Genomic DNA, 23,796 nt, shown 5'->3' on the forward strand with positions numbered 1-23,796 from the left:
GAAATCCACCTGCCTCTGCCTCCCAAGTGCTGGGATTAAAGGCGTGCGCCACCACCGCCCGGCTATGCTGGGCTTTTTAATTCTCTTTTTTAGCTTTTTTTTTACCCTCCCCCCCCAACTTTTGTTTTTCTTGTGTGGTTTATTTAAAAATGTGTTAAGGAATGTTAAATGTACCAGGAAATAAAAAATACTACATGCCCTTGAGCTACCTTAATAACTAAAACAATATCTGCTGTTTTTATTTTTTTAAGATTTATTTTATTTATTTTATGTGTATGAGTACACTGTAGCTGTACAGATGGCCGTGAGCTGTCATGTGTGTGGCTGCTGGGAATTGAACTCAGGACCTCTGCCAGCCCCGCTCACTCTGGCCCCGCTTGCTCCGGCCCTGCTTGCTTCCGTGTAATTCACTGTAGCTGTCTTCAGATGCACCAGAAGAGGGCATCAGATCTCATTACGAGTAGTTGTGAGCCACCATGTGGTTGCTGGAATCCGAACTCAGGACCTTCAGAAGAGCAGTCAGTACTCTTACCCGCTGAACCATCTCACCAGCCCCTATCTGCTGTTTTTAAATTCACCACATGCGACGGGCATTCAAGCAAGCCAAGTCACTCACACAGTGTTAGGAAAACCAACCCCTGAGCTAGAAAAATACCTGGATTCAAGTCCCACCCCCGAGCTTATTACCTTGGAGAAATCTCATCATCCTTCTAACTTCCAGCTTCCCCTTAAGTACATCCCCATCCCCACCCTGGTCCAGGGCAACGGAACAACAGGCACCATGCACTTTCGACTAGCTTGGAGGTCCACATTGGTCAGTCATAAAACTTGCTAATAAGGGGGAGGGTGCTGGACAGATGGCTCAGCGGTTAAGAGCTGACTGCTCTTCCAGAGGTCCTGAGTTCAAATCCCAGCAACCACATGGTGCCTCACATCCATCTGTAATGGGATCTGACACCCTCTTCTGGTATGTCCGAAGACAGCTACAGTGTACTTACATATAATAAATAAATAAATCTTTTAAAAAAAAACTTGCTAATCATCAACTACTCACCATCCTGATAACTGGGAAAAGCACAAAAGAATTAGATTTTATATAGATTTCATCTCCAAGAATAGCTGTTATTACTCCAATAAATTCATATTTTGAAGGTTCATTCCCCCCCCCATGTTCCTTCATAGGTGTTCATTTGAATGTTGACACTTGATTAATTTCTGAATTCCATCCCTTACTCAGGCCTCTGTCCAAGAGATGACCAGAGATGTGTTGTCCTTTACTGTTGGCTTCAGTTTCCACATGACTGAAGTCACTGACTGAGTCATACTCCCTGCCCCCAGCCTCACAGTCTGTGATGTGTACTTATAAGGACATCTGGGAACAGGATGCAGCTCCTTCGGTTTCCTTGGGCTAGAGAACAAAGCAGCTGGAGCTACACAGCAAAGCTAGGGAGTGTGCCCTCACCTCTGACACTTTCTGGGAATCCATGTTACGGGGTAGCTCATAAGCAATGGCTGGGCATCCCAGTTGGACTAGGTCAGTCCTGACTTCCACCACTCATTGTGGCATAATCAAGAGATCCACATATCCATATCATGGTTTGAGGCTGGAGAAAAGGCTTAATAGGTACCGGCCTTTTGCTGCTAAGCCTGATGACCTGAGTTCAGTCTCTGGGGCCCATATGCACTGGGTGGGCTGTCAGGCTTTGGGCACTGATTTGAACATGCCCACTACTGCTTCAAGCAGGCCCTGAGCACTGACTGTCTATCAGAAGTTGTTCTCTAACCTCCACAGGTACGCCATGGTATGCACTTCTCCTTGGTGCATACAAAGCAAAATGCACTTTAAAAAATAATTATAGTTTGGGGACGGTGGTTAAAAGCACTGACTGCTCTTGCAAGGGACCTGAACTCGGGGAATTCAACAGCACCTTCTGCAGGCAAAAGGCACAGAGGCTTTGAGTCATACAGCATGAAGACACATACAGAAAAATACAGCGCACACATATTTGTGCACGAAAGATACTCAGACCCATAAAATAACCCTCTAATAAATCATTTGGAAAAGTCATCACCATGAGAGACTTGTTCGTGCAGCATGAAGCTGTATGCCTGTTTTCTTTGGGGTTCTGGGGGTGTGTTCTCCCGGTAGCACCAAGAGTGGTGGAGATCATCATTATTCACACACAGTGAGTCATGACGTCATTTGCTCTTGCCCGTCCTAAGAGGCCCAGAGAGAAGGCAGGGCTTGCACAGCTGGAGGGCAATAGAGTGCAGGCTGGAGTCCAGAGGTACAGACTTTGTAAGTCTTCTGCTTCACCTGTCAGCCTTCACAGAACCTGCTAGCTTTCCAAGTGTGGCTGGAAGACTGGCTTCCGGAAGGGTGTATTGTTATCCTCACAGCCTGAGGAAAGGGGTGCTTTGGCAAAACAAATGCTTTGTCCCAGTCTAACTTGGGTGGAGGGTTGGACACAGGTCCAAAGGTCTGGCTGACTGCCCTTCCTTCCTTGTGGGAACATGGCTTGTCCTGAAGGCACACATTACTTTCCTTCACACATTCTTGCCTGCATTGGACCTTAGAGGATGCTCTTATGCACTCCTGGGCAGGTTTCCAAAGCCAGGGCTCTCAGCCTGAGGCCTGCACATACAAGCAGGGCTGCTGACTCCCACCCTCTCACAAGACCCCTAAAGCTTCCTTGGCCTTGTTTTATGCTAGTATAGTGGGTGGGTGGGTGGGTGGGGTGGGTGGAGAATATCACCTCTCTGGGTTTTCATCTCTGATGTTCCTCTTTCTCCGTGGCCCTACTTCAATGCCTTGGGGTCAGTGTAGCCTGTGGCCATTGGCAGCTGGCGTTAAAAATGCTACATAAAAGGATGGATGCTCAGCTTCTGTATGGAATAAATATTTCATTCCTTGCCACAGCTTTTTATGCATGCCTCCAGGCAAATGCATTTTAATGTCTAAAACGTACCGTCTGGAATTTAAAGTTCTTCCCATTCTGTTCAACTTTATTTTCATATAGGAAATATTTCATGTGAGTCCTGATGGGGCCTGGTTCTTCCACTCTCGCTCCCCACTCAAAGCCTGAATTCAAATTGTGGATTCAAGGGACAAGACAGGCTGGGCCACTGGTTTGAAATGTTGACTGGGTAGAGGAGAGAAAGGATTTGGATTCAGTGGCAGCCTCCTGGCATGCTTTGAGTAGCTTGAGGCTCAGAGTGTGGACTCGGCAGATGGAGCTAGAGCATAGTGCCTCTGCTAGTGCCAGAGAGCAGTCTAGGATCCACAGCCTTGCCCAGATCACAGGCTCAGTCTTGAGAGGGACACTCATTCTTTCAGTGGTATTCTTACTGAGAAGTTCCTCCTGGCCCTTGCCAGCCAGCCAGCCAGTTCTGACTCGCCTGGTACATCTACTTCAACCCCATGGGGAGACTAGACTAATCTCTTTGTGGTTTAGGAGTGATTTTAATGGACCTTCAGGAGTTGAACTCAGGTGGGGCTGAAGAAGCCCATTGAACATGGAAAAGAAAGGCTGACAAGAATCCTTATTTTATTTAAACTGTGCAGAGGCATTCTTGCACATTTGTTCTTAAACCTCCGATATATGTTAAGCAAGGACCTTAAGTTTTATTTATGAAAACAACAAGCAGATTGACTACGATAAGTCATTTCCAGTTTAGACAGGCAGGGCCTATGGCGTGCAAAATTAGGTTTTCCTAAAAACATTTAAAATTTCATGGCAGTTTCAACCATGCCATCGATTTGACAAGGTTTGTTGTTCCTCGTGTTTATGCTTCTGATGATGAGAACCTCTCTATTGTCTTGCAGAGATCAGGAATGGGAACCTCAAGGCCATTCTAGGCCTCTTCTTCAGCCTCTCCCGATACAAGCAGCAGCAGCAACAGCAGCAGCAGCCTGAGAAGCAACCCCTCTCCTCATCCCCTCTGCCACCTGCCGGGTCTCAGGTGGCCGGGGCGCCGTCCCAGAACCAGGCTGGCATCCCTCAGCAACAGGGGCTGGCCACTCCCCAAGCCCCGTGCCAGCCCCTCCAGCCAATTTCACATCAGCAAGCAAAAACACAAGCGGAAATGCAGTCCAGGTGGGCTCCTCTGGGGGGTGGGGGGCAGATGGTGCCGCTGATCTTTTGGTGTCCTTCTCTGCAGCTGTGTAAGGTAGCCTATGCGGTCTGTGGAGGCATTAGCATGGCCTCCAGATAGATATACAACAAGGTTCCACTGTACCCATTAGAGATGTGTGTTCATACAGGTCAGGAAGAGGCCTGCACATTCCTAAGCTGTTTTGTAAAAAGATCACCCACAGGTCATCTGCTTTAATGGCAGAAAAAGACCGATGTATTAAAAACTGGAAAGCTTTAAATTCAGGAGAAAGTTCTGTAGAAATGCCCATCATAACTGTCTTCTTTTAAGCCACCCGTTGCTAGCAGTGATACCCAGTGCCACTGGTCTGATTGGTTGCCTGTTTTCACTGAATGTGTGCTGAAAAACACCATGCCCCAAAGCACCAGTACAGAAGGCCTCTTGAACTCGTTAGACCCTTTAACACCTGCTAGCCACAAATCAAGCCCAAAGCTGCTTGACCCTCAACTACCTTGGAGTCACAGCTGTGTTTCCCCATGAAAAGTGCAGTTTCCCTCCTGGCAGGGTATTTACAGCCAGGAGGAATGGGTCTGATGTAAATGAGGCCCCCTAATTAATTATCTAATTACCCAACTGGCGTTATGGAAATTTGTGAAATAGGAGAACTGCATGGACTAGCAGAGGGGGCGGGGAGGGAGAGAGGGAGGAAGGGAGAGAGAGAGCCCACCAAGCAGCCAGGCGCTCTGCTCTTTCCTTGGAGGGATGCCTAGGTGGGAACTCCCCTGGCTGGAGGCTCCCTAGCAGACCTGAGTTGAGTACATCATTCCCACGCTGCCTTCTGCACAGGCCCATTCCCTGAAATGCTTGCTAGAATTATAGTGCAGGGAAAAGGTTCTGTGTGGGAAGAGGAGAGAGGCTCATAGTTAAGTTGTTATGATTGTTGTTGCATGTCTACTCAGAATCTTGAATCTGCCAGTTTGCGTTCTTTTATCTTGTGAGAGCAAAGCCTTCTATGTGCCAGGTACTGTTAGTCACTTGGGAGTCAGAGATGAATGATAGCCATGATACCTGCTCTCTACATGTTCCTGGAGGAGGCTGCACCACAAGCATACAAACCAGGAAGGAGATGGGAGAGGCAAGTGCGTCCACAGGAAGATGGTGGGATTCAGGGTTGATAGTTTAGGCTGGGTTAGTGGGAAAGCCCCTCTGAGAACATGGCATCTAATGGTGAGACATGAACGGAAGGAAACTAACTGTGCAAACCTCGACTGCAGAGATCTGGCAGGGTGAGCAGCTAGTGTGGAGGCTCTGTGGTAGGAGCAAGCTTGGCATGGCAGTGGGAAGAGAAGGAACTGGACGATTACCCGCAAGCAAAGAAGGTGCTGTGTGGTGATGGATATGGTACCAAAGTCAGGCGGAGTGAAGTGAGCTTGGACTCTTTTCTAAGGAGCCAGGTGGCTAAAGGAGTCTCACCGTTAGATTGGATTTACATTGAGAAAAAAGAATTCTCTGATGAATAAACTTATGGGGGAACAAGAGCGAAATGAAAGACTCCAGTGGAGGAGACCTGCAGACTAGGCAGTGCCAGTGACTTGAACAAGGTGGTCTGAGGTGGATGGAGATGGACCTGAGGGATATGTTGAAGGTTGAGCCAGGGAGCCTACAAACAGACTCACTATATAGAGTTGGGGAAGAAGAGGCAGCCCAAATTATAAAGCTCAGATTTTTAGGTTGTAAGAAAAACAACCTATTGCTAAGGAACACTTTACTTCAGGAACAGCCACACTGAAGTCAGTGATTCTTTTAAATTCATTTACTCCAACAGCAGAGGGTTCTTGCCATAATGTCATGCTTTCTGACCCCACAAAGTGGTGGCATGAAGTAGGAGTTGAGAAGTTATATCCTCACTGACCCCCCCATCCCACCAGGCTGAGTACTTCTGCACATGAGTGGCCTCATCGGCTGCACACTGTTGCTTCCCGCTCTTACTTTCAAAGCATCTTGCCAAGGTCCAGACGCAAGATATCCCATCCTAACACTCTGGCTATGGACTTAAGGATGATAGCATTGCATCACCGTTGGCTTACACTGTGCTACTAGCCTCACAGTCTATCTTTGGTAGCCAAAGCCCCAAAGGTAACCATCTGGACCCTTGGCTATTAGTGTCGGGTACTGGTGCGAGCACCCTAGATGCCAGGTCTGTGTCTGGTGTTTTGTTAGAACTCTTTAAGATGCAGAGAAGCCTATTAAGAACACATCTAGAGGGCTGGAGATGGCTCAGCAGTTAAGAGCACTGACTCCTCTTCCAGAGGTTCTGAGTTCAATTCCCAGCAACTATGTGGGGGCTCACAACCATCTGTCATGGAATCTGATATCCTTTTCTGGTGTGTTTAAAAACAGCTACAGTGTACTCATATAAATAAAAATAAATATATCTTTAAAAAAAAAAAAAGGAAAACCCCACATGTCTAGGTTCCATATGCGATACAGCAAGCATCAAGATTTGGCAGCTTTCTACAAAGCCTGCCTAAATCATTCCAGAACATCTGAGACATAGGTGTAGTGATGTCAGAGCAGCCATGGCTTGCCTTATCACTTTACTGTCTTTGTTGTGCCTGGGCACTTGATCCATAATTCACAACATGAAGTATAGAATCTCTGGGAGAAGCGTATTTTCTTCCATTTGTTTCTTTCCATTTGTGTCTATCTTAAATACAATCCATATTCCATTATTTAGGCAACATTCAAAAACTGCTTGATTTCTTTTTTTTTTTCCTTACCATTCTCTACTCTCCTTTTACTCCCAGAGAACAGTGCTTCTTAACGCAGGTTTTCTCGTGACCGTACTACAAGAAAAATGGATGTCAAAATAAGTGTTTCAGTTTGGGAAACAACTCCGTGGTAGATCGCCATCTCTAGTACCCTAACTTTTATCTTAAAAGGCATAAGAAAGATAAACAACACAAAATAACTATAAATTGATTAAATCTGACCAAGAGTTTTTATATGTGCACATTTATGAGGTGTTTGCCTTTATAGCCCAGCAAACAATCCTGTGAGTTCAACACATCAGTACTTTAGAGAGTATTGCTCTGCGTGTTCTAAATGCTTCCTATCTCAAGCATTGCAGTGCTTTAGAAAAGTAGGAAAACAGGAAGGAGGAGCTGAGACAAGAGGATTGCCACAAATTCCAGGCCAGCCCAAACTCTAAAGTGAAGGTGTCTCAGAGCATCCTAGGCATGAGACCCTATCACAGAAAACCAAATCAAAAAGGATAAAGAAAGCGTGCAGATGAGTGAACTTGGCAAGGATATTTAGTGTGGAACTGAGCCGGCACGGCAGAGGGATCAGCAACCTAAATCTAGTTAGATCAACCTGAGCTAGATCCTTTGTTTTGTCTTACAGTTAAACCTAGGGCCTTGCTCATATTTGGCAAGCACTCAGTTACTGGACCATGTCCCTAGCTTCCTTTTTACTTTGTATTTTAAAACAAGGCCTCACTGAGTTGCCAGGGATGACCCTGAGCTCACTCTGGCTCCAGTAGGTCTTGAAATGCCAACTGTGGTGGTTCAGGCCACTCTTTGATGGTCCTGGACTCACTCTTTGAAACTGTAATTCCCAATAGACTTTTTTTTTTTTTTTTTTATATATAAGTTGCCCTGGTCACGGCATCTATTTACAGCAATAGAAAAGTAACAGACACCATCCATCCTCCTGCCTCAGCCTCCTGAGTAGCAAGATCACAAGCCTAGCTTTAGATAATCTTGACCATAGTTTCTTCGAACTGTAATCACTGAAGTTAGACCTGGAGGGTCTTGTGTGTTTAGTAGAAAGAAGTATATGGAGGACCAGCCCAGGGACTTCTTCTTGGCCTGCCTAATGTGTCTCTCCTCACTCATCTGTTCCACCTTTTCCTTCCTACCCTGCAGTGCATCATCTAAGGACTCATCTCAAAGCAAAATCATCCGCTTCACTCTGGGTCAGAGAAAGATCTCTAGGTTAGCAGTGTCCTCTGTGTCCTCCGAAGCATGGTTTAAACCCAGCCCACTCTTCCCATTGCCTCCCTGCTGGCTGAGTTCCCTGTTGATTCCCCTCCCTGCTCGAGTCTCCAGTTACCCAAACCCAAACATGCTTTGGCTATTGATTCAGCTGGGGGAGTTCTGAGAGTGGGCTTGGGTGGGAGTGTGTGTATGTGTGTGAGAAGCTTTGTATGTGTGTAAGTGACTGGCTCAGACTGGGTGTTTACACTGTATTGATTTCACCTTGTCATGAGAAACCTGTTCATAGAAAGAGGTGAGTTTCCAGGTAGTTATGTAGCTATCTTATGGTGAATGCATTTGCCCCCTGCTTCATCCTGGCCCTAATCCGCATCTCCTCTCTGTGTGCTGTGCTTTGGCTATGGTCATGGTTGCTCAGTTACTAACTGGGGGTGGAGGGGTAGATGTCTTTATGAGCTGAGATCCAAAATGTGAATTCATTACAGAAGTCTGTCATGTCTTTGTTTTTGGATTCTCCTGCATACCATGCCTCAATTTTCAGGGGTTGGGAGGGGGGACACAGTCACTTGTTTGCAGACATCCTGTCCTGAACCCTGAGACACATGCTTGGGTATGGGCAACCCTAGTTACATTATAACATCTGTAGTCTTATTTAATCCTATAGCCTCCATGAGGCAACCAGGTAGGTTGTGTTAATAGCTCCATTTTACGGATATGGAAACTATTCACAAGTGTGATCATTTGCTCCCAGTCTACACAGAAGATGGGAAAGCGCCATCTCTTGTTTTGCCCTAGAACCCTTAGGCCATACCTGTTTCTTTCTTGCGCATTCTGATGTTGTGCAGTTGTTAGTTATCAAACCTGCTGCCTGAGCCCCTGCCTCAGCCTAATCCTTTACACTGCCCCTGCGGCACCCAAGAGAAGCTCACTGGGTGATCCTCCCATGATGACTGGTGCTATCTTTACTTTCCAAGGAACTGTATCCTGAAGGTGAGGGAAAAGCGACCCTTCATTTCATCCATGTACAGCCCAGTGTGACAAGCTGCCAGCTGTCCCCTTTGCGAGGCTCTAGTAACCTTTTATAATCAGTGCCTTTTTCTGAAAAACTTGTCCGGGGCAAGACCCAGCCTGGAGCAGCCTGACTGGTGGAGGAGAAAATGCATGGCCCTTTGCTTCAGTGAACAGCACGTACCTGTTACCTGTAAGAGACTGCTTTCCCTGATGAAGAAGAGGAAGCTGCAGCAGGAGTGGGTCCCCTATGCCAGCAGGCCGATCCCACTGAATCTGAACATCGTGCAAATGTATGTACACGGCAAAGGAACGGGGCAGCCGGGAGGAACCTGTGTCTGTTCTCAGGAAACCCAATGCTTTGTCCCAGAAGAGAAGAAGACAGGAGCTGTCTGAGAAGCCATCTGATGGGAAGCACATGCCTGCCCTTCATTGGCACAGATGCTGTGTGGCGGCAGGGGAAGAGAGGAGCTGAAGACGAGGGTACAGCTATCCCATCCTAAGCCTGTGCCAGGAACAGAGTTTTCAGCTTTACCACCAGCCAAGGTCCGGCTTCCTCTAGAGCCATCGCATCCCTCATCAAAAGTGCATTTTGAGTGCATCTTGTGTTTGAGTGCCAACAGAGGGATGGGCTCATACTCCTGGGCTCCCCTTCCCAGATCCTACCCCTGAGCATTGCCCTGATACGGACTGGGGCTGATTAAGTACCCATAAGTACAACAGTAAACTCTGGTTGGTAGAGGAGACACAGACACCCCCCAACCTCTGGCTGAGTAGGCCACTTGCCCCTAGAACTCTAGAAACAAGTCTGTTGTGGAACTGTAAATGCTGACTGGATTCCTGCCAGGACCAAGTACCTTAATGGGCACCAGAGATGTTCAGCAGAGTAAGCCTCAGCCTTGAATGTGGTCCTCATGCATTTCTGCAGTCTACCATGTTATCCTCTCCCTGGCATCCCTGGTAGACTCACAGGCAGATACCATGTTCTATTCACAGGAGGCAGGAAAGCTTGGCAACACAAGGATGTAGCTGCCAGTTAGCACTGCCTGGGTAAATGATTCCATCTTCAGAAGCATGTGTGTCTGTCTACCTTGCTTCACGCACAGTGTCCTGAGGATTTTGTAAAAAGGCTTTTCCAGTTCTAGAATATCATTGGTGCACAGTAAATTGCAGGTATGCGTGGGTGATGTTGGTTTCCTGGTTGAGCTAGGCCAGGTATGGCAGCCAGGCTGAATGGCTCCCTCTATGGCCGCCTTGGCCATCTTGGGGAGTGGAATCATATTAGTGGGATAATCAGGCCTCTGCCTAGCTGCTGAAAAGCAGATGCTGTGGAAATGAGAGATTTAGCATTTAATCATCTTGTCTGGCAAGAAAGCATCTCCAGTCCTGGGCTCCCCACCCCCAGCATGTGCACACAAGCTGCCATGCTTCCTGGGAGGGGTACACCCCCCCACTCCCAGCCTTTGAAGTGGTTTGGGAGAGAAGAACGGCGCTCTTACCATCAGCACGTACAGCGTGTGGAACGGAGGCACAGGGGCTTGGTGTGGGTTCCATGCCAGGAATGAGTTCAGTCCCCTGCTTGGTGTTCCACACACTTTGAAGAATTTGACCATGGCTCTCAAAGAAGCAAGACTTGTCTCCCACTTTTCCACGGGACTCCCTTTAAATGTAATGTTTTAAAGTATCATGTATATTTGGGAACCTCCATCTGTGCCTTCTGTCAATTCGAAGCTGGACACGGAATGATCATCCAAAGTGAAGTTCTCCTTGCAGAGCCGCTGGGACCTCTCGGGTGCTGTGAATGACACGGGGCCAATCTGCCCGCCTGCCTCCTGCTGACTTGCTTCAGTGAGGCTGTGCGGTGGGCAGCATCTGCCACGCCACCTGCAGCTGTTCCTATGGGTCAGGCCCGGCTCTTCAACAAGGCAGGATTCTGATGTGACTGACAGCAAGTGGCTTCCAGGCTGGGGTTGATCCAAGTTCCCGTGATACACAAGGACGTCGATGGTAATGAACTACAGAATGTTTAGCCAGAGGCTGCGAGCCTCCGTGGGAGGCCATGGGTCTGTGTCACTGGTAAAGAAGACAAACTCTTATTTTTAGCTCCAGCTCTGCCCACTGCCTCCTTAATTAATGCTTCAGTCCCGAGGGATAGGACAGAGTCCTGGCTTCCTAGTGTGACCACAAGCTCTTCCCTCCTCTGGTCCTGTTCCCTTCCCCTGGCTGGGTCACCCTACTCTGTCCCCCAAGAACCATCACACTCCAATTATTTCCTCTGCCCTCTTTTAATGTGCCTTGTTTCTGACATAGAGTCTTGCTTTGTAGCACAGGGTGGCATTGAATCAGGGCAGTCTGCCTGTCTCGGCCTCATCAGTGCAGGATTATAGGTGTGAGCCACCATGGCCAGCTGTACTTTGGTGGTAATCTACATTGTATGCAAGGCAGATACATTCTACCAGTGAGCAAGAACTTTAGACGTCTTTTTAGATCTCACTGAGTTGTGTTGGCTGGCCCTGAACATACTCAGGAGGCCAAAAAGGCCTTCAACTCTTCCTGTGTCAGCCCGAAGTATCTAGAGTTACAGGCATGAGTCACCATGCCTGGCTTCATCTCCTCTCTCTGTAAGCTCTCACTATGTGTAGAGTGCTATGACTTCTGAGCCTCTATTCACAGTCCCCATCCACACACCAAATCTGGGTCTTGCTCTGGGGTCGCTCGTCTTTTGAAACGTATCATTTCCTTTCCGTGAATTACCTCTTTGCTTCTACACACGTGTCATCTCGATGCCAGCTGGGGGTCAGCTGGCTCCTCTGAATCCAGGGAGAACTGTACCTACACTAGTGCTACCTGCTGCAGCCAATAGAACGCTCCCCACCCCACCCCCAACCCCAACCCCACCCCCGTGGTCACACAGCCGCCTCGCTTAGGTGGTTGCCCTTGACTTTGAAATCCCCCACTTGAAATCTCATACTAAAGTTTATTCTGAAGTAATTCAGTTACAGATTGACACACTGTCCCAAGGGTGCCTGGGGGACATGAGCATGATTGATTTCTTCTTTCTTACCTAACATACATTTCTCCATGGTCTTTGTATAGGACATGGTGTTTTACTTAGTGCTACTATTCTTGTGGATCAAACACCATGACCAAAAGCAAGTTGAGGAGGGGAGGGTTTATTTGACTTACACTTCCACATCATTGGAAGAAGTCAGGACAGGACCTCAACAGGACAGGGACCCGGAAGCAGGAGCTGATGCAGACAGTAGAGGGATGCTGCTTACGGACTTCTTGTTCATCCTGGCTCGCTCAGCCTGCTCTCCACATCCCACAATGGGCTGGAGCCTCCCCCACCAAACACTAATTAAGAAAATGCCCTACAGGCTTGCCCGCATCCTAATCTTATGGAGTGATTTTATCATGAGGTTCCTGTCTTTCAAATGACTTGCACCTGTATCAAGTTGACATAAAACTAGCCTGCAGAGGTGGCTTTTGCTAAAAATCATCAGATGGATGAACTTCAGAGAAATCATTTCAAGCACCAGAGGAGCACCGAACCATGGTTACCACGAGGGATCCGGGACTGATCTTCTTAGTCCCAAATGGAGACTATTTCACCAATGCGAGGCTCCCAAGAGCAAGTTTTCCATCACAGACAAAATGGTTTCTCTTCTGCTTTCCTTAAGAAGAGAGAGAGCCCTACTTGACAAGGCCTATCTTGCCTCTTTCAAAATGATGATCTAGTACTAACTTTTGTCCTTCCTTCTCAGCGTGTAAGTCTGTCTACTTCCTTTATCTCTGTACCACAGTGTGTTCCCTTTATGGCGATAGCTAGTTCTTTACAAGTGTGGGCCAAGCAGGAAGGATGAGAGGGGAATTCCGTGGCAGTCAGTAATTACTACAGACCAGGTATCAAGGCCCATGTCAAATGTACAGCTGTCCATTGGGTTGCTGCTCTTCCAGAGCTTTAGATGAAGAATATGAGTATCAGATGTAAGGCTGGCTTGGAGTCCTGTGGATGGGGAAAGCCTGCTTTCTGTCCATTACATTGCCCCCAGAAGATCAAACCTATCCTGTGCTTAGATGGCTTGCCTCTGCACTGTTCTAAAAAAAATCTCCTGTGGTCCAGCCTTGAGTGGGCACAGTGCCTCTCTAGCAACTCTGAAAGGATTTTGTCCACCTTGCTGCTTTGTGCCTCCCTGCTCTTTACAACCCCCTGTTGAAGCCTGCACTAAGGAATACCTCTGCATTATCTTGGAACAATTCCATCCTCCTCCTCTGGCCAGTCCTACATGTAGGGATAAAGACTTCTGCAGATCACAGCTGCTTAAATCAGTCTGACCCAACAGCTGTTGTGTGTACCCGTTCTACCAAGGGATGAGAAGCCATGTCACCTAACATGGGCGATTTGCAGGACACTGCATCAGAAGTAGATCCATGTGACACTAAGGTCCCATCCCTGGATCTCCTTGACCAGCTGTGCTGACACATCCAGCCCCCACCCCAGATGCTGGAACGTCTGGGGATTTGTACCAGTTCTATCTTTGTGGAAGTGAATTTCTCCAAACCAGAAGTTACAAATTCACAAAGGGTGGATGCTCCTCGCACAGCAGGAAGCAATGATTCTGATGTGACTGACAGCAAGTGGCTTCCAGGCTTCAAGATTCAATGTGGCTGGTTAGGGGAATGGCCACCCCCAACCCCCACCTCTCCCAGCTCCCGGGGCCCAGCCAGCTTTTTAACTAGATCGCTTTTACAGCCCTTCACACCAGCTCATGTTCTCTGTGTGCTCCACAGCCATCTTTCTTGCTGAGCCAACGAGAAAAAGTTTAAAGCGCTTGCTGCTTACATCTAAAATGCTTCCAGACTCTGGGCTTCTTTGGTGCTCGCCGAATCGCATGGAAAGAGAAGGCTGAAAGCTTTATGAGTTGAGAACTCAGGCTTATCATTGGGTCTAATGCTGGTCAGCCGAGACTCCAGTTGCTTTTAAACACGGCTCAGTGGGTTTTAACTGAAAGATACTACTAAATATGTCATCATGTATTCATCCTTCAACTTTAATTATTGGAAACAGCCTGCTTAGTAAGTTCCTGGACCAAAAATCTGATTTGAGGAGTCTTTCCCCTTACCTCTCTAGGGAGTACTCCTTGACATCTTTAGACACACTACAAAGAAATCTGGCAGCTTTACTCTCAGAACCACCCAAAATGAGGTTTTGTTTAAAGGGAAAATGTGTATTTGTCTTTAGAGTAACTGAAGCCTGCTGTTTTCACAGATAGAATTATGACTTTATATGTTGACTGTAGAAACAAGCTGAGCCTCGGCCTCAAAGGGATGCCACAGAGACAGGTTGTCAGGTGTTGAAGGAAAGTGTATAGCCAGAAGAGCACTGTCAGCCAGGCCTCAGGTTTGCACCACAGATGTGTTGGGTTTGAGCTGTCACAGTTTACTTTTTTACCGTTATAAACCGAATCCCGGTCTTAATGCCTGCACCCTGGGTTATGGCAAACACTATTTCCAACACAGTGCGCATGGGAGAAATAATTCAGGGTTAAGCTGAATCATGCTGCATGCTGGATAGAGTCAGGGATGTGGTATTTTGCTCATATTGGAAAGTAAGAACACCTGTCTCAGAAGATAAAGAAGATGGGTCTTATATTTCTCATCAGCAGATTCCTTCAAATTTCCTCTTTACTCAAAGGGATCGTGTTCTCAGAAATGCCATTGGGCTTTCCTGGGGTCATTATGAGCCTTAAGTGTTTGCTGTATTGCCCACCAAATCCTTCAACTAGCCTTCTCCATAGACCTGGTGTCTGAGTTTATTTGGTTTCATGTTGTTGCTGCTGATGTTGTTGCTGCTGATGTTGTTGTTGATGATGGTCTCCTGCATGGCCGCAGTTCTTTCTGGGACACTGCTGTATTCCTAAGACTGACTGCATTACCCTCTGGCTCTTGCCTTTTAGACTCCCAGGTCCCACCACGAGGGTGGCCGCTGCAGGCAGCGAGGCCAAAACACGCGGAGGGTCAGCTGCTGCCAGCAACCGTCGGAGCCAGAGCTTTAACAACTACGACAAGTCCAAACCTGTCACCTCTCCACCCCCACCTGCACCACCAAGTAACCACGAAAAAGGTGAGTCATTTTCTCTGGAGTTCTCTGTCAGTTTGTCTCTTAGCAGACCTGTCTGGTTCCTTTGGGTGAGCTGGGGTGGAGTCAAGCTCGAGCTTGCAAACAGGATGAAGAACTGTGGTTCAGACATACACATGCTTAGCAGGAAGGTTGTTATCAATGACATTAGCACAGTGGGGAAAGCACTGTTTCATCCACAGCCAGCCAGCCAGAATAAGTTATTTGTTTGGCCATGGCCCATAAGACACTTGGCTACAGATTAGAAACAAGATGCCATTTGAAATCTGAGAATAAATTTTCATGGATGCTATGTAGTAGAGATGCAGTTTTCTTGGGGCATGCTTTGGGAGTCATCAGAAATGATGTGAAGGAGCACTGGTAATATGGACGTTTCCACCTTTGGGTCAGCTACAGTGAAGCACTTGACTTACATATAAGAAGCAGACAGCCTTGTTCCTAGGGTTTCGATGATATAATGATCACTGACCATCTGAGCCACTGAGTGTTTAGGATGGAAAAAAAGCAAGGGGAGTGGCTTGTGGAAGACCTCCACAGAAGGTGATAAAATGAATCTTTGCTTGGACAGACCTACGTGACATTCGAGAAACTAAGGCAGGTTGGACAAGTGCTTCCTTCCTGCCCTCCTTGCCAAGCAGAGGGTAGAAACCAAAGCCAGGTCTCTCAGAAGTGTTTCTGGTGGCAGTGTGCAAGTGTCCTGGAGCTTACCATGGATCATGGCACCCATCCCTTTGAGCCACAGCATGCTGCCCTTCCATCCCTGCGGTGGCTTAGGAGCCTGGGCAGCCCTCGTGTTGTGCATAAAGTCGGTCCCATCCTATTTGCTCCCCAAACCAGGAACACTTGGGACACAGAGCCTGATTCCCTTGAGAGTTTACTAATGGCTACATTTTTCCCCCTTCAGAGCAGGGGAGAGATTTTTATATTTATGAGGCTGACGGATTTCTCAACCAAGGTACCAGGAACTTGAAAACCAGTCCTAAAGTCTAATCCAGGATATATGGATCAGCCACATCTCTGTGATCCCATCCCTTGGTGTCTCTCTCACTCAAAAATCAAGAGCTTTTGTTTAATGTGTGTAGTTTTTTGGTCTTTTAGTTTCACTTCTGAGGGGCTGGGGATCAAGCCCAGAGCCTCATCATGCTACACAAACATATCACTGAGTCATATCCCAGACCTCTTCTTTACTTCCCCATGCCTAAGTGGCTTTCTTTATAAAAATTGTCTTTGGAGGAGTTGGAGAGATGGATGTGGTTTCTGCAGAGGACCCAAGTTCCAATCTCCAGTACCCATGCTGGGCAGCACACAATCACCTGTAACTCCACAGCGTCTGAGTCCCTCTTCTGGCCTTGGGACACTTGTACTCACATGTACATACCCACATATAGAAACATTCACATAAATAAAACAATTAAGTAATATTTTTAAAAAACCATAAATGTATGCTTGGAATATAAAAATCACATCTGTTTGCAAAATGGTACAAGAACACATATTTTTTAAAGTTCTTTTATATTTCTTAACAAGCACTAGTATAAACCAAACTGTGCATACCCTTCCAGAACTTTTCACAGTACAGCCATATAAATACAACACACTCACATATAGAAATGTCTTGGATTTTACTTCAAAAGGAAAAGCTATTTTCTTTTTAGTTTCACCCATGTCACAACCTCATTTAAAAGGATGAAACCAACATGTACCAAAAAAAAAAAAAAAAAAAAAAAAAAAAAAAAAAAAAAAAAAAAGGTTCAAGACTTGCTACAGAGAGGCAGGGAGGAGTGAAGGTTGAAACAAGGCAAATTGTTTTAACATGCTGAACTAATAAATCTGGCCTACTTTATCGACATTATGGTGACTATCAATGGCCTAGTATAGTAAGCACTCCTTTGGGTTTGAGACTAAAACGGGCAGCCTCACTTTCTCCTCTACCCATGAGATCACTGAAGAGCTGTAACATATGCGGCATGCTCAGCTGTCCTTGCAACTGGGCCTTGTTAACCTGAGAACTATTCTGCTTCCTGGTGGGCCTCTTCCTCTGGTCTTTGTCAGCTGCATCACCTCTTTGCTCTGTTCTTCTTGTCAGGAGACAGGATTAGAAGTCTAGCATTTTGTCATGTCCGTGTTATACTGGGTCCATTGATTTAGAGTGTCTGTAAGCATTGCACTTCATGGTTGGTGACAGAGTCAGTGATTAGAAGACAGACCTGTAAGATAATCACCTATGTTGGGCTTTGCACCAGGATTCTGACATAACATCATGAGTCTAGGGAATGGAGGGAGTCCGGTACTCTAAGTCCTGTAGAGGAGAGTATAGTGGACCCTCTTTCTTTCATTCCTTTGTGACCATGAGTAGAGACTGGGATGGGCCTCACTAGCATCAGGCTGGTTGTGGGAACTAAGGGGCTAAGATGCTGCTTTGCAAAGGCACGCAGGGAGGAGTAGTTTCCGGGTGTGCCATAGCAGAGGTGCTTGAGTCTTGAGGACAAAGTAGTAAGAACCGATTCTGCTTTGGGGAGGAGTCTGGAGTGACTCCAACTGCATTGCTTTCCCTTGGTGCTAGGACAGCAGCTCAGAGAGGAGTGAGTTGCTCTAAAACACGTTTCCACGTGTTGGTCTGGGTATTGATCTAAGAGCAGATCTGCTGGGTTCACTTTTGTAGGCTCTGTGGTGGGCCTGTCCGAGGGTGCCACAGTGATAGCTAAGCCTTGTTGGTCATTCTGGAACTGTGACCCTTGACAGCCAATTATTATTATTTGTTAATTATGCTAATGGAGTCCATGAAAAGTATCCACATAATCCTAATGAGAAGAGAGTCCACATGGGTGGCTGCCACAGTGATTGATTGGCCCGTGATCTGAGATAGCTTTGATAAATTCCAAACTCTAAATTATTCTTTTAATAACTGTCTCTCCCTCTTTTTCTTCCTCTCCCTCTCTCTCTCCCTCCCCTACCTCCCTATCTCTCTTTCTTTTTCTCTCCCTGCCCCTCCCTATCTCTCTTACCCTCCCTGTCCTTCCCTCCCCCCCTCTGTCTCTCTCTCTCTCTCTGTCTCTCTCTCCCCCCATGTATGTGTGTGCAAGTGCACATGAAGGGACAACATCAAGTGTAGGTCCTCCCCCTCCCTCCTTGTCTGAGACAGGGTCTCTATCTCTGTCACCTCACTGTAGTTGGAATGCTGGGATTACAGACCCATGCTACTGCATGGGTTTTGCCTGGGTTTTGGTGGCCTGAGCTTGGGGCCTCATGCTTGCACAGTAAGCACTTTTACACACTAGGCCATCTCCTCAAGCCAATTACTATTATTTGTTAATTATGCTTTTGGCTTTGGAGCCCCAGGACAGTGTGTGAACACCAAAGTGAAGGAGAATGAGTAAGAAGCCTAGACATAGAGAGAATGCCTTCCACAGTGTCTGTGGTCGACAGCTGCGGCCTGTGGGTCACCTGGAGCCACCAACTGCCAAAGTGCAGCTTTTGTCAATACTTCTCTATCCATTATTCTTCAATGGCTCTTTTATTAAATATAGTAGATACCCCGAGTTGTAACAATACTCAATATTTTCCCATAGGATCAAATTATTCAGTCGGAATTTTGAGTGTAATTTACTTCCAATGAATCATCCTTAGAAACAGAGGATACTCACCACTGATCCCTCTCATACTTTTTGTGTGTGACAGTTAATTTGAATTTTTGGTTACTGAATTTTTAGAAGCTGGTGGGGACTAGAGAGATGGCTCAGTGATTAAGAACACTGATACTCTTTTAGAGGACTCAAGTTCAGTTCCTTAGCACCCATACGAGACAGCTAATAGCTGCCTATAACTCCAGCTCCAGGAGAGCTAACATCTTCTAGATGTCACATGAATCCTCATTCATATATCAATACAGGCACAGACACCCATATACACATGATTAAAATAATAAAATAAACTTTAAGAAAAGATATGGGCTTCATTGTAAGATATATGCATGTATCTATCTATACCTATACCTATACCTATACCTATACCTATACCTATACCTATACCTATGCCTATACCTATATCTATCTATGTATATGGGTCAGTGCACTAATTCTCTTTTTTAAAAGTTTTATTTTTATTTTGTGTGTATATTTACTCTGACTGCATGTATTCCTATATATAACATTTGTACAGTATCTAAGGAAGCCAGGAGAGGGAATTAGATCTGGAATTAAAGATGGTTATAAGCCACCTTGTGGATATTGGGAATAGAACCTGGGTCTTCTAGAAGAGCAATCAGTGAGTTAACTGCTGAGTTACCTCTCCAGTCCCAGTGTACTAATATTCAACCACCCCACTGTTCCTTCCTGTACCTTGTCTACCTCTTTCTGATCCCTTCTCCCATGTTACCTGTCATAGTATTTCCCATTACCCTCTCTTCTTCCTCTCCTTCCCCACCATAGTCTCCTTTCTACTTTTCTGTCATACACACACACACACACACACACACACACACACACACATATACACCTAGATTACTGTGAAGGAGAGCTTGCTTCTCAAGGTCTGATTATGGACTATCAGTCAATCAACTTTCAAGGTGGCTATGCAAACATAGACCCTGGAGTTTTATAAACTTTGCCCTTTTGACACAGGTTCCTGAGTTTATATTTGACATTCCTATAATCCTCAGGGCTGTAAAGGTGGAAAGCCCTTATTCTTCTTACCCTTGTGTTCTTACATGCACATCATGAGAAACACCATTTCTTATTGCCCTGTAACTCTTAGCAAGAATTTGATGACTTACTATTACAGAGGTCACTATAGGTAGTGAGACCTATCTCCCATCCTATACCCCAAGCCTGGCATGCAGCAGGAGCTCAAAAATGAGGAACCATAGAAATTTTATGTCTATTTTATCACAACTATATTTAAATTTATTCTCAGAGCCAGCACTTGATAACTGAGCTCACTGACAGCCAAGGACTTCAAAGCCAGCTTTGGCTTTGTGGTTTTTACTTTGCCAGTCTTCAAGTCGTTATTATATTTTATTTTAAAATGTTTTCATTCTTTCTTGTGCTAGCTGAGCTCATAGAAAACAAGGAGCTGGGTTTTGATCCCTTACTTGGGCTGGAGGTATACAAGGTGGTGTCAGTGGCAGCAGAAGGCCAGGAGTACTTTGACAGTGTCAACTTGCCTGTGTCAGGGCTTTGTGTTCTTGACTCTTAGAGAGCTTGGAGTCTCTTTCTGCCAAGGAGAGCAGACACTGGGGAGAACTGCGAAAAGCTCACACTTCAGCTTTTGTCCTTAACATCTAGATTTAAACAAAAGCCAAACCTCAAGGGGAACAAAATCATGTCTGGTGTGTTTTCTCTCACTATCTTTAGGGGCCATTTTCTTTATCTGCTGCAGAATTCAGGATAGCCTTGGGGAGTGGGGTGGGGGCAGGAAAACCCTTGGGTGTGTAAAGCTATGAATGACAATGCTTGGGTTAACTCTTTCCCATGGAGACCAGAGGGCTGTGTGGCCAGGTATGCCTTTCCTGCAATGTGGATGTGCTTCAAAACCAGTGCGCCAGCTTAAGTTTCACCGGATGCCATCCTTGTAAAAGACAATGAACCTGGCTTTGGGGAACAGGAAGAATGAGTGGGGAAAAGGAAAGGAAACTGAGCCAGATAAAAAAAGGGCAAAATACATCGGGGATGTAAGATGAGTGACTGCTGTGCGTCTGATCTGCAGGTGATCAACCCAGTGCTTGTCCTTCTCCTGTTTGTCAGGCAGAAAGCATCACATGTACGTGAGTTCGATTTCATTTTAAGCTTCATTAGCAGGGGAATACACTTTGGCATCTGTGTGCTCCCTTAGGTTTACCGCAGTTTGATCTGCAAGACTGGGTTCATTCCATTTTAATATTCTCTAAAAAAAAAAAAAAACATTTTCTTCTCCTAACTTGTGTATTTAACAGTATTCATTTACATTTAAAGATAAATTTATTTTGGAGGAAATGAACCCGTCTGTGGACATGGAAGGGCTGTCTTCACAATGCAAGGTGCGAGGGGAGAGGGGCAGCTAAGCTGTGACTCTCAGGTTCAGCCACAGCCAGTACTTGATGGTGGGTTTCTCATGAAGGCACTTGGACCCCTTCTCTGCAGAAGACGGACTCTTTAGGGCTGAAACCAACCTATCGGATAAGATGTTCTTTAGAACTCCAGCGTGGTGTGAGAGGGGTCTAGCCTCTAGATGCTGCTGTACACGAGGGGTCACAGCAAGAATATCCGTCTTAAGGTAGTAGTTACTGTAGCCTCTATTGTTGGCAAGCCTGTCGGCAGCGAATGTTGTGCCTGTGTGAGTGGCCGTGCTGAAGAGTGGTCTGCACTGAGGTCCTGAGGGGCTCCCACTAGGTCCTTCAGCAGTGCCTATGCCTATTTTTGTAGTTTAGAGCCTCTTTGAGCTTTGTGGATGGTAACACAGGCTCAAGCATCAGAGCCGTAGCCCGCCTAATTCTTGAAAGGTGATTCAGGTCCTTCTGGGTCCTGTTGCTTTGGCTGTGGTGGGAGAATCATAGCATTTTCCTGAAATGACAACTGGGTTGCAAGGCCCTTGGCCTATAGTGACTCCGCTTGGGAAAAAGCAAGGTTTTGAGAGAAAAAAAGCAAAATCCCATACAACCATCTTGACTCAGTAGCCCAAGACAGTGAGCCTCTGCTGCCCTCTGCTGTGTGAGTCTTGTGATACACCTCATCTCTGCCTAGCATTCTTTTTTTTTCTTTATTCAACTTTTTTAAAAAATCATTTTTTTGTCCTATATGTATGCGTACGTATATATCTGTGTACAGATTGCATTCTCCGATGTTTGTGCAGGCCAGAACAGGGTATCAGATCCTTTGGAGCTCAATTACAGATGCCTGTGGATGTTGAGAATCAAAACTGGGTCCTCTGGAAGAGCAGCCACTGCTCTTAACCATTGAAATAAGGTACCCTGTTAGAAATGTAAAGATTCTTCCTTTGTCTAGATGTTCACATCCAGGCATGGCTTCCCTGCTTTCTTTCCTCCACTTGGGAGAGTGACTGTACACCCAAGGATGGCTAAGTATGTTCAGTAAGGTCCTAGCGGCCTGGAGGAAAAATTCTGTCTGACTGAGGGCCTGAGCTAAGCCCCTCCTCCTCAAAGCTGTCACTCACTCCCCCTGAGGTGAGCAGCCAAGTGAACTTCTGAGCTAAGCCCCTCCTCCTCTTAGTTGTCATTCATTCCCCCTGAGGTGGGCAGCTAGGTGAGCTGCTGACCTAAGCCCCCTCTTTCTCTTAGTTGTCACTCACTCCTCCTGAGGTGGACAGCTAGGTGAGCTTCTGAGCTAAGCCCCTCCTCCTCTTAGGTGTCACTCACTCCCCCTGAGGTGGGCAGCTAGGTGAACTGCTAAGCTAAGCCCCTCCTTGTCTTAGCTGTCACTCGCTCCCCCTGAGGTGAGCAGCTAAGTGAGCTGCTGAGCTAAGCCCCTCCTCCTCTTAGTTGTCATTCATTCCCCCTGAGGTGGGCAGCTAGGTGAGCTTCTGAGCTAAGCCCCTCCTTCTCTTAGCTGTCATTCACTCCCCCTCAGGTGGGCAGCCAGCTGTAGACTTCAAGGAGAAGGGTTAATCCTAAGGAAAGAGATCTTTGCTGGCACTAGTGGATTTTGAATAACTGGAAAGTTTTGCTAGATTTTATTTGTTTTTAGCAGGTGACTAATTTAAAATGAGGCAAAGCAGTATATGGTAAACAACCCCACTCTTGGTCATACAGGTACTTACCCCACCCTTCATGTCCAGGGGACATGTCTAAGGTCATTTGTGCAAAGTCTCTTCCGTATTAAGCACCAGACTAGTCACTGATATACAAGAGTGAAGAGAGGGGTGCCAGGCCCTGCCCTTGTAGGACTCACAGTCTGGGGGGAGAGACAAGTAAAAAGTCAACTAACAGAGTGGCACTTACTCCTCTGCAGAAACTTAGATGCCACACATAGACATGTGCTTCTGGGCTGGGGGCCCTCAAAGGTAAGACCCACAGAGTTTTCCGGGGTCCCCTTTATAGTATTTACCCATTTTCTCATACAGTGGTTGGGAATTTTTAGAACATGGGCATTGAAAACACACACACACACACACACACACACACACACACACACATACACATACATGTTAATAAAACAGGGAAACAATTCTTGGCTCCACATTAAAAAATAAATAAAGGACTTTTGTTTCTGTCTTCTCCCAGTTGGATGGATGAATCTTTTGGGAGGGGAGTTCTCTGGCCCCCACAGGAGTTCAGGCAGGTCAGATCAGCCCTGTTCTGGCTGTCGTATGTTAGGTTTCAGCAGACAGCCTTGATGATGTTTGTAAACCTATGAGCTGATTTTCTAAGATAAAGGATGGAGTCTGTGTGATCTGTGCAAGTTCCGGAAGTACTTCTTGTCATTTGGATAATGTCACCAGTAAAACCCATAGTTTGTGACCTTTCCTTGAGCCCCACCTCCTGTAAAGGCATCCATCCATCCCAAAATGTACTCGATTCTCAATGGTGCAACTTACGTCCTAGAATTTGTTTCTGTTTCAGGG

General features: G+C 46.4%; 1 protein-coding gene across 12 annotated transcripts in view; it reads left to right on the plus strand.

Moving 5' to 3' along the window:
* The window catches only part of Nav2 (neuron navigator 2), a 654,216-nt gene that overhangs the window by 448,052 nt on the left and 182,368 nt on the right, over positions 1–23,796 (plus strand). For 9 of the 12 annotated variants that reach the window (XM_031386765.1, XM_031386759.1, XM_031386760.1 and 6 more), the window contains 3 exons: positions 3,827–4,097; positions 8,025–8,093; positions 15,062–15,228. In XM_031386765.1, the coding sequence (XP_031242625.1) occupies positions 3,827–4,097; positions 8,025–8,093; positions 15,062–15,228 (507 nt within the window). The remainder of the gene's footprint in view (positions 1–3,826; positions 4,098–8,024; positions 8,094–15,061; positions 15,229–23,796) is intronic. The other 3 variants (XM_031386769.1, XM_031386761.1, XM_031386762.1) reach the window with 1 other exon arrangement.

Source organism: Mastomys coucha, unplaced genomic scaffold (assembly GCF_008632895.1).
Source record: "Mastomys coucha isolate ucsf_1 unplaced genomic scaffold, UCSF_Mcou_1 pScaffold21, whole genome shotgun sequence".
NCBI lineage: Eukaryota > Metazoa > Chordata > Mammalia > Rodentia > Muridae > Mastomys > Mastomys coucha.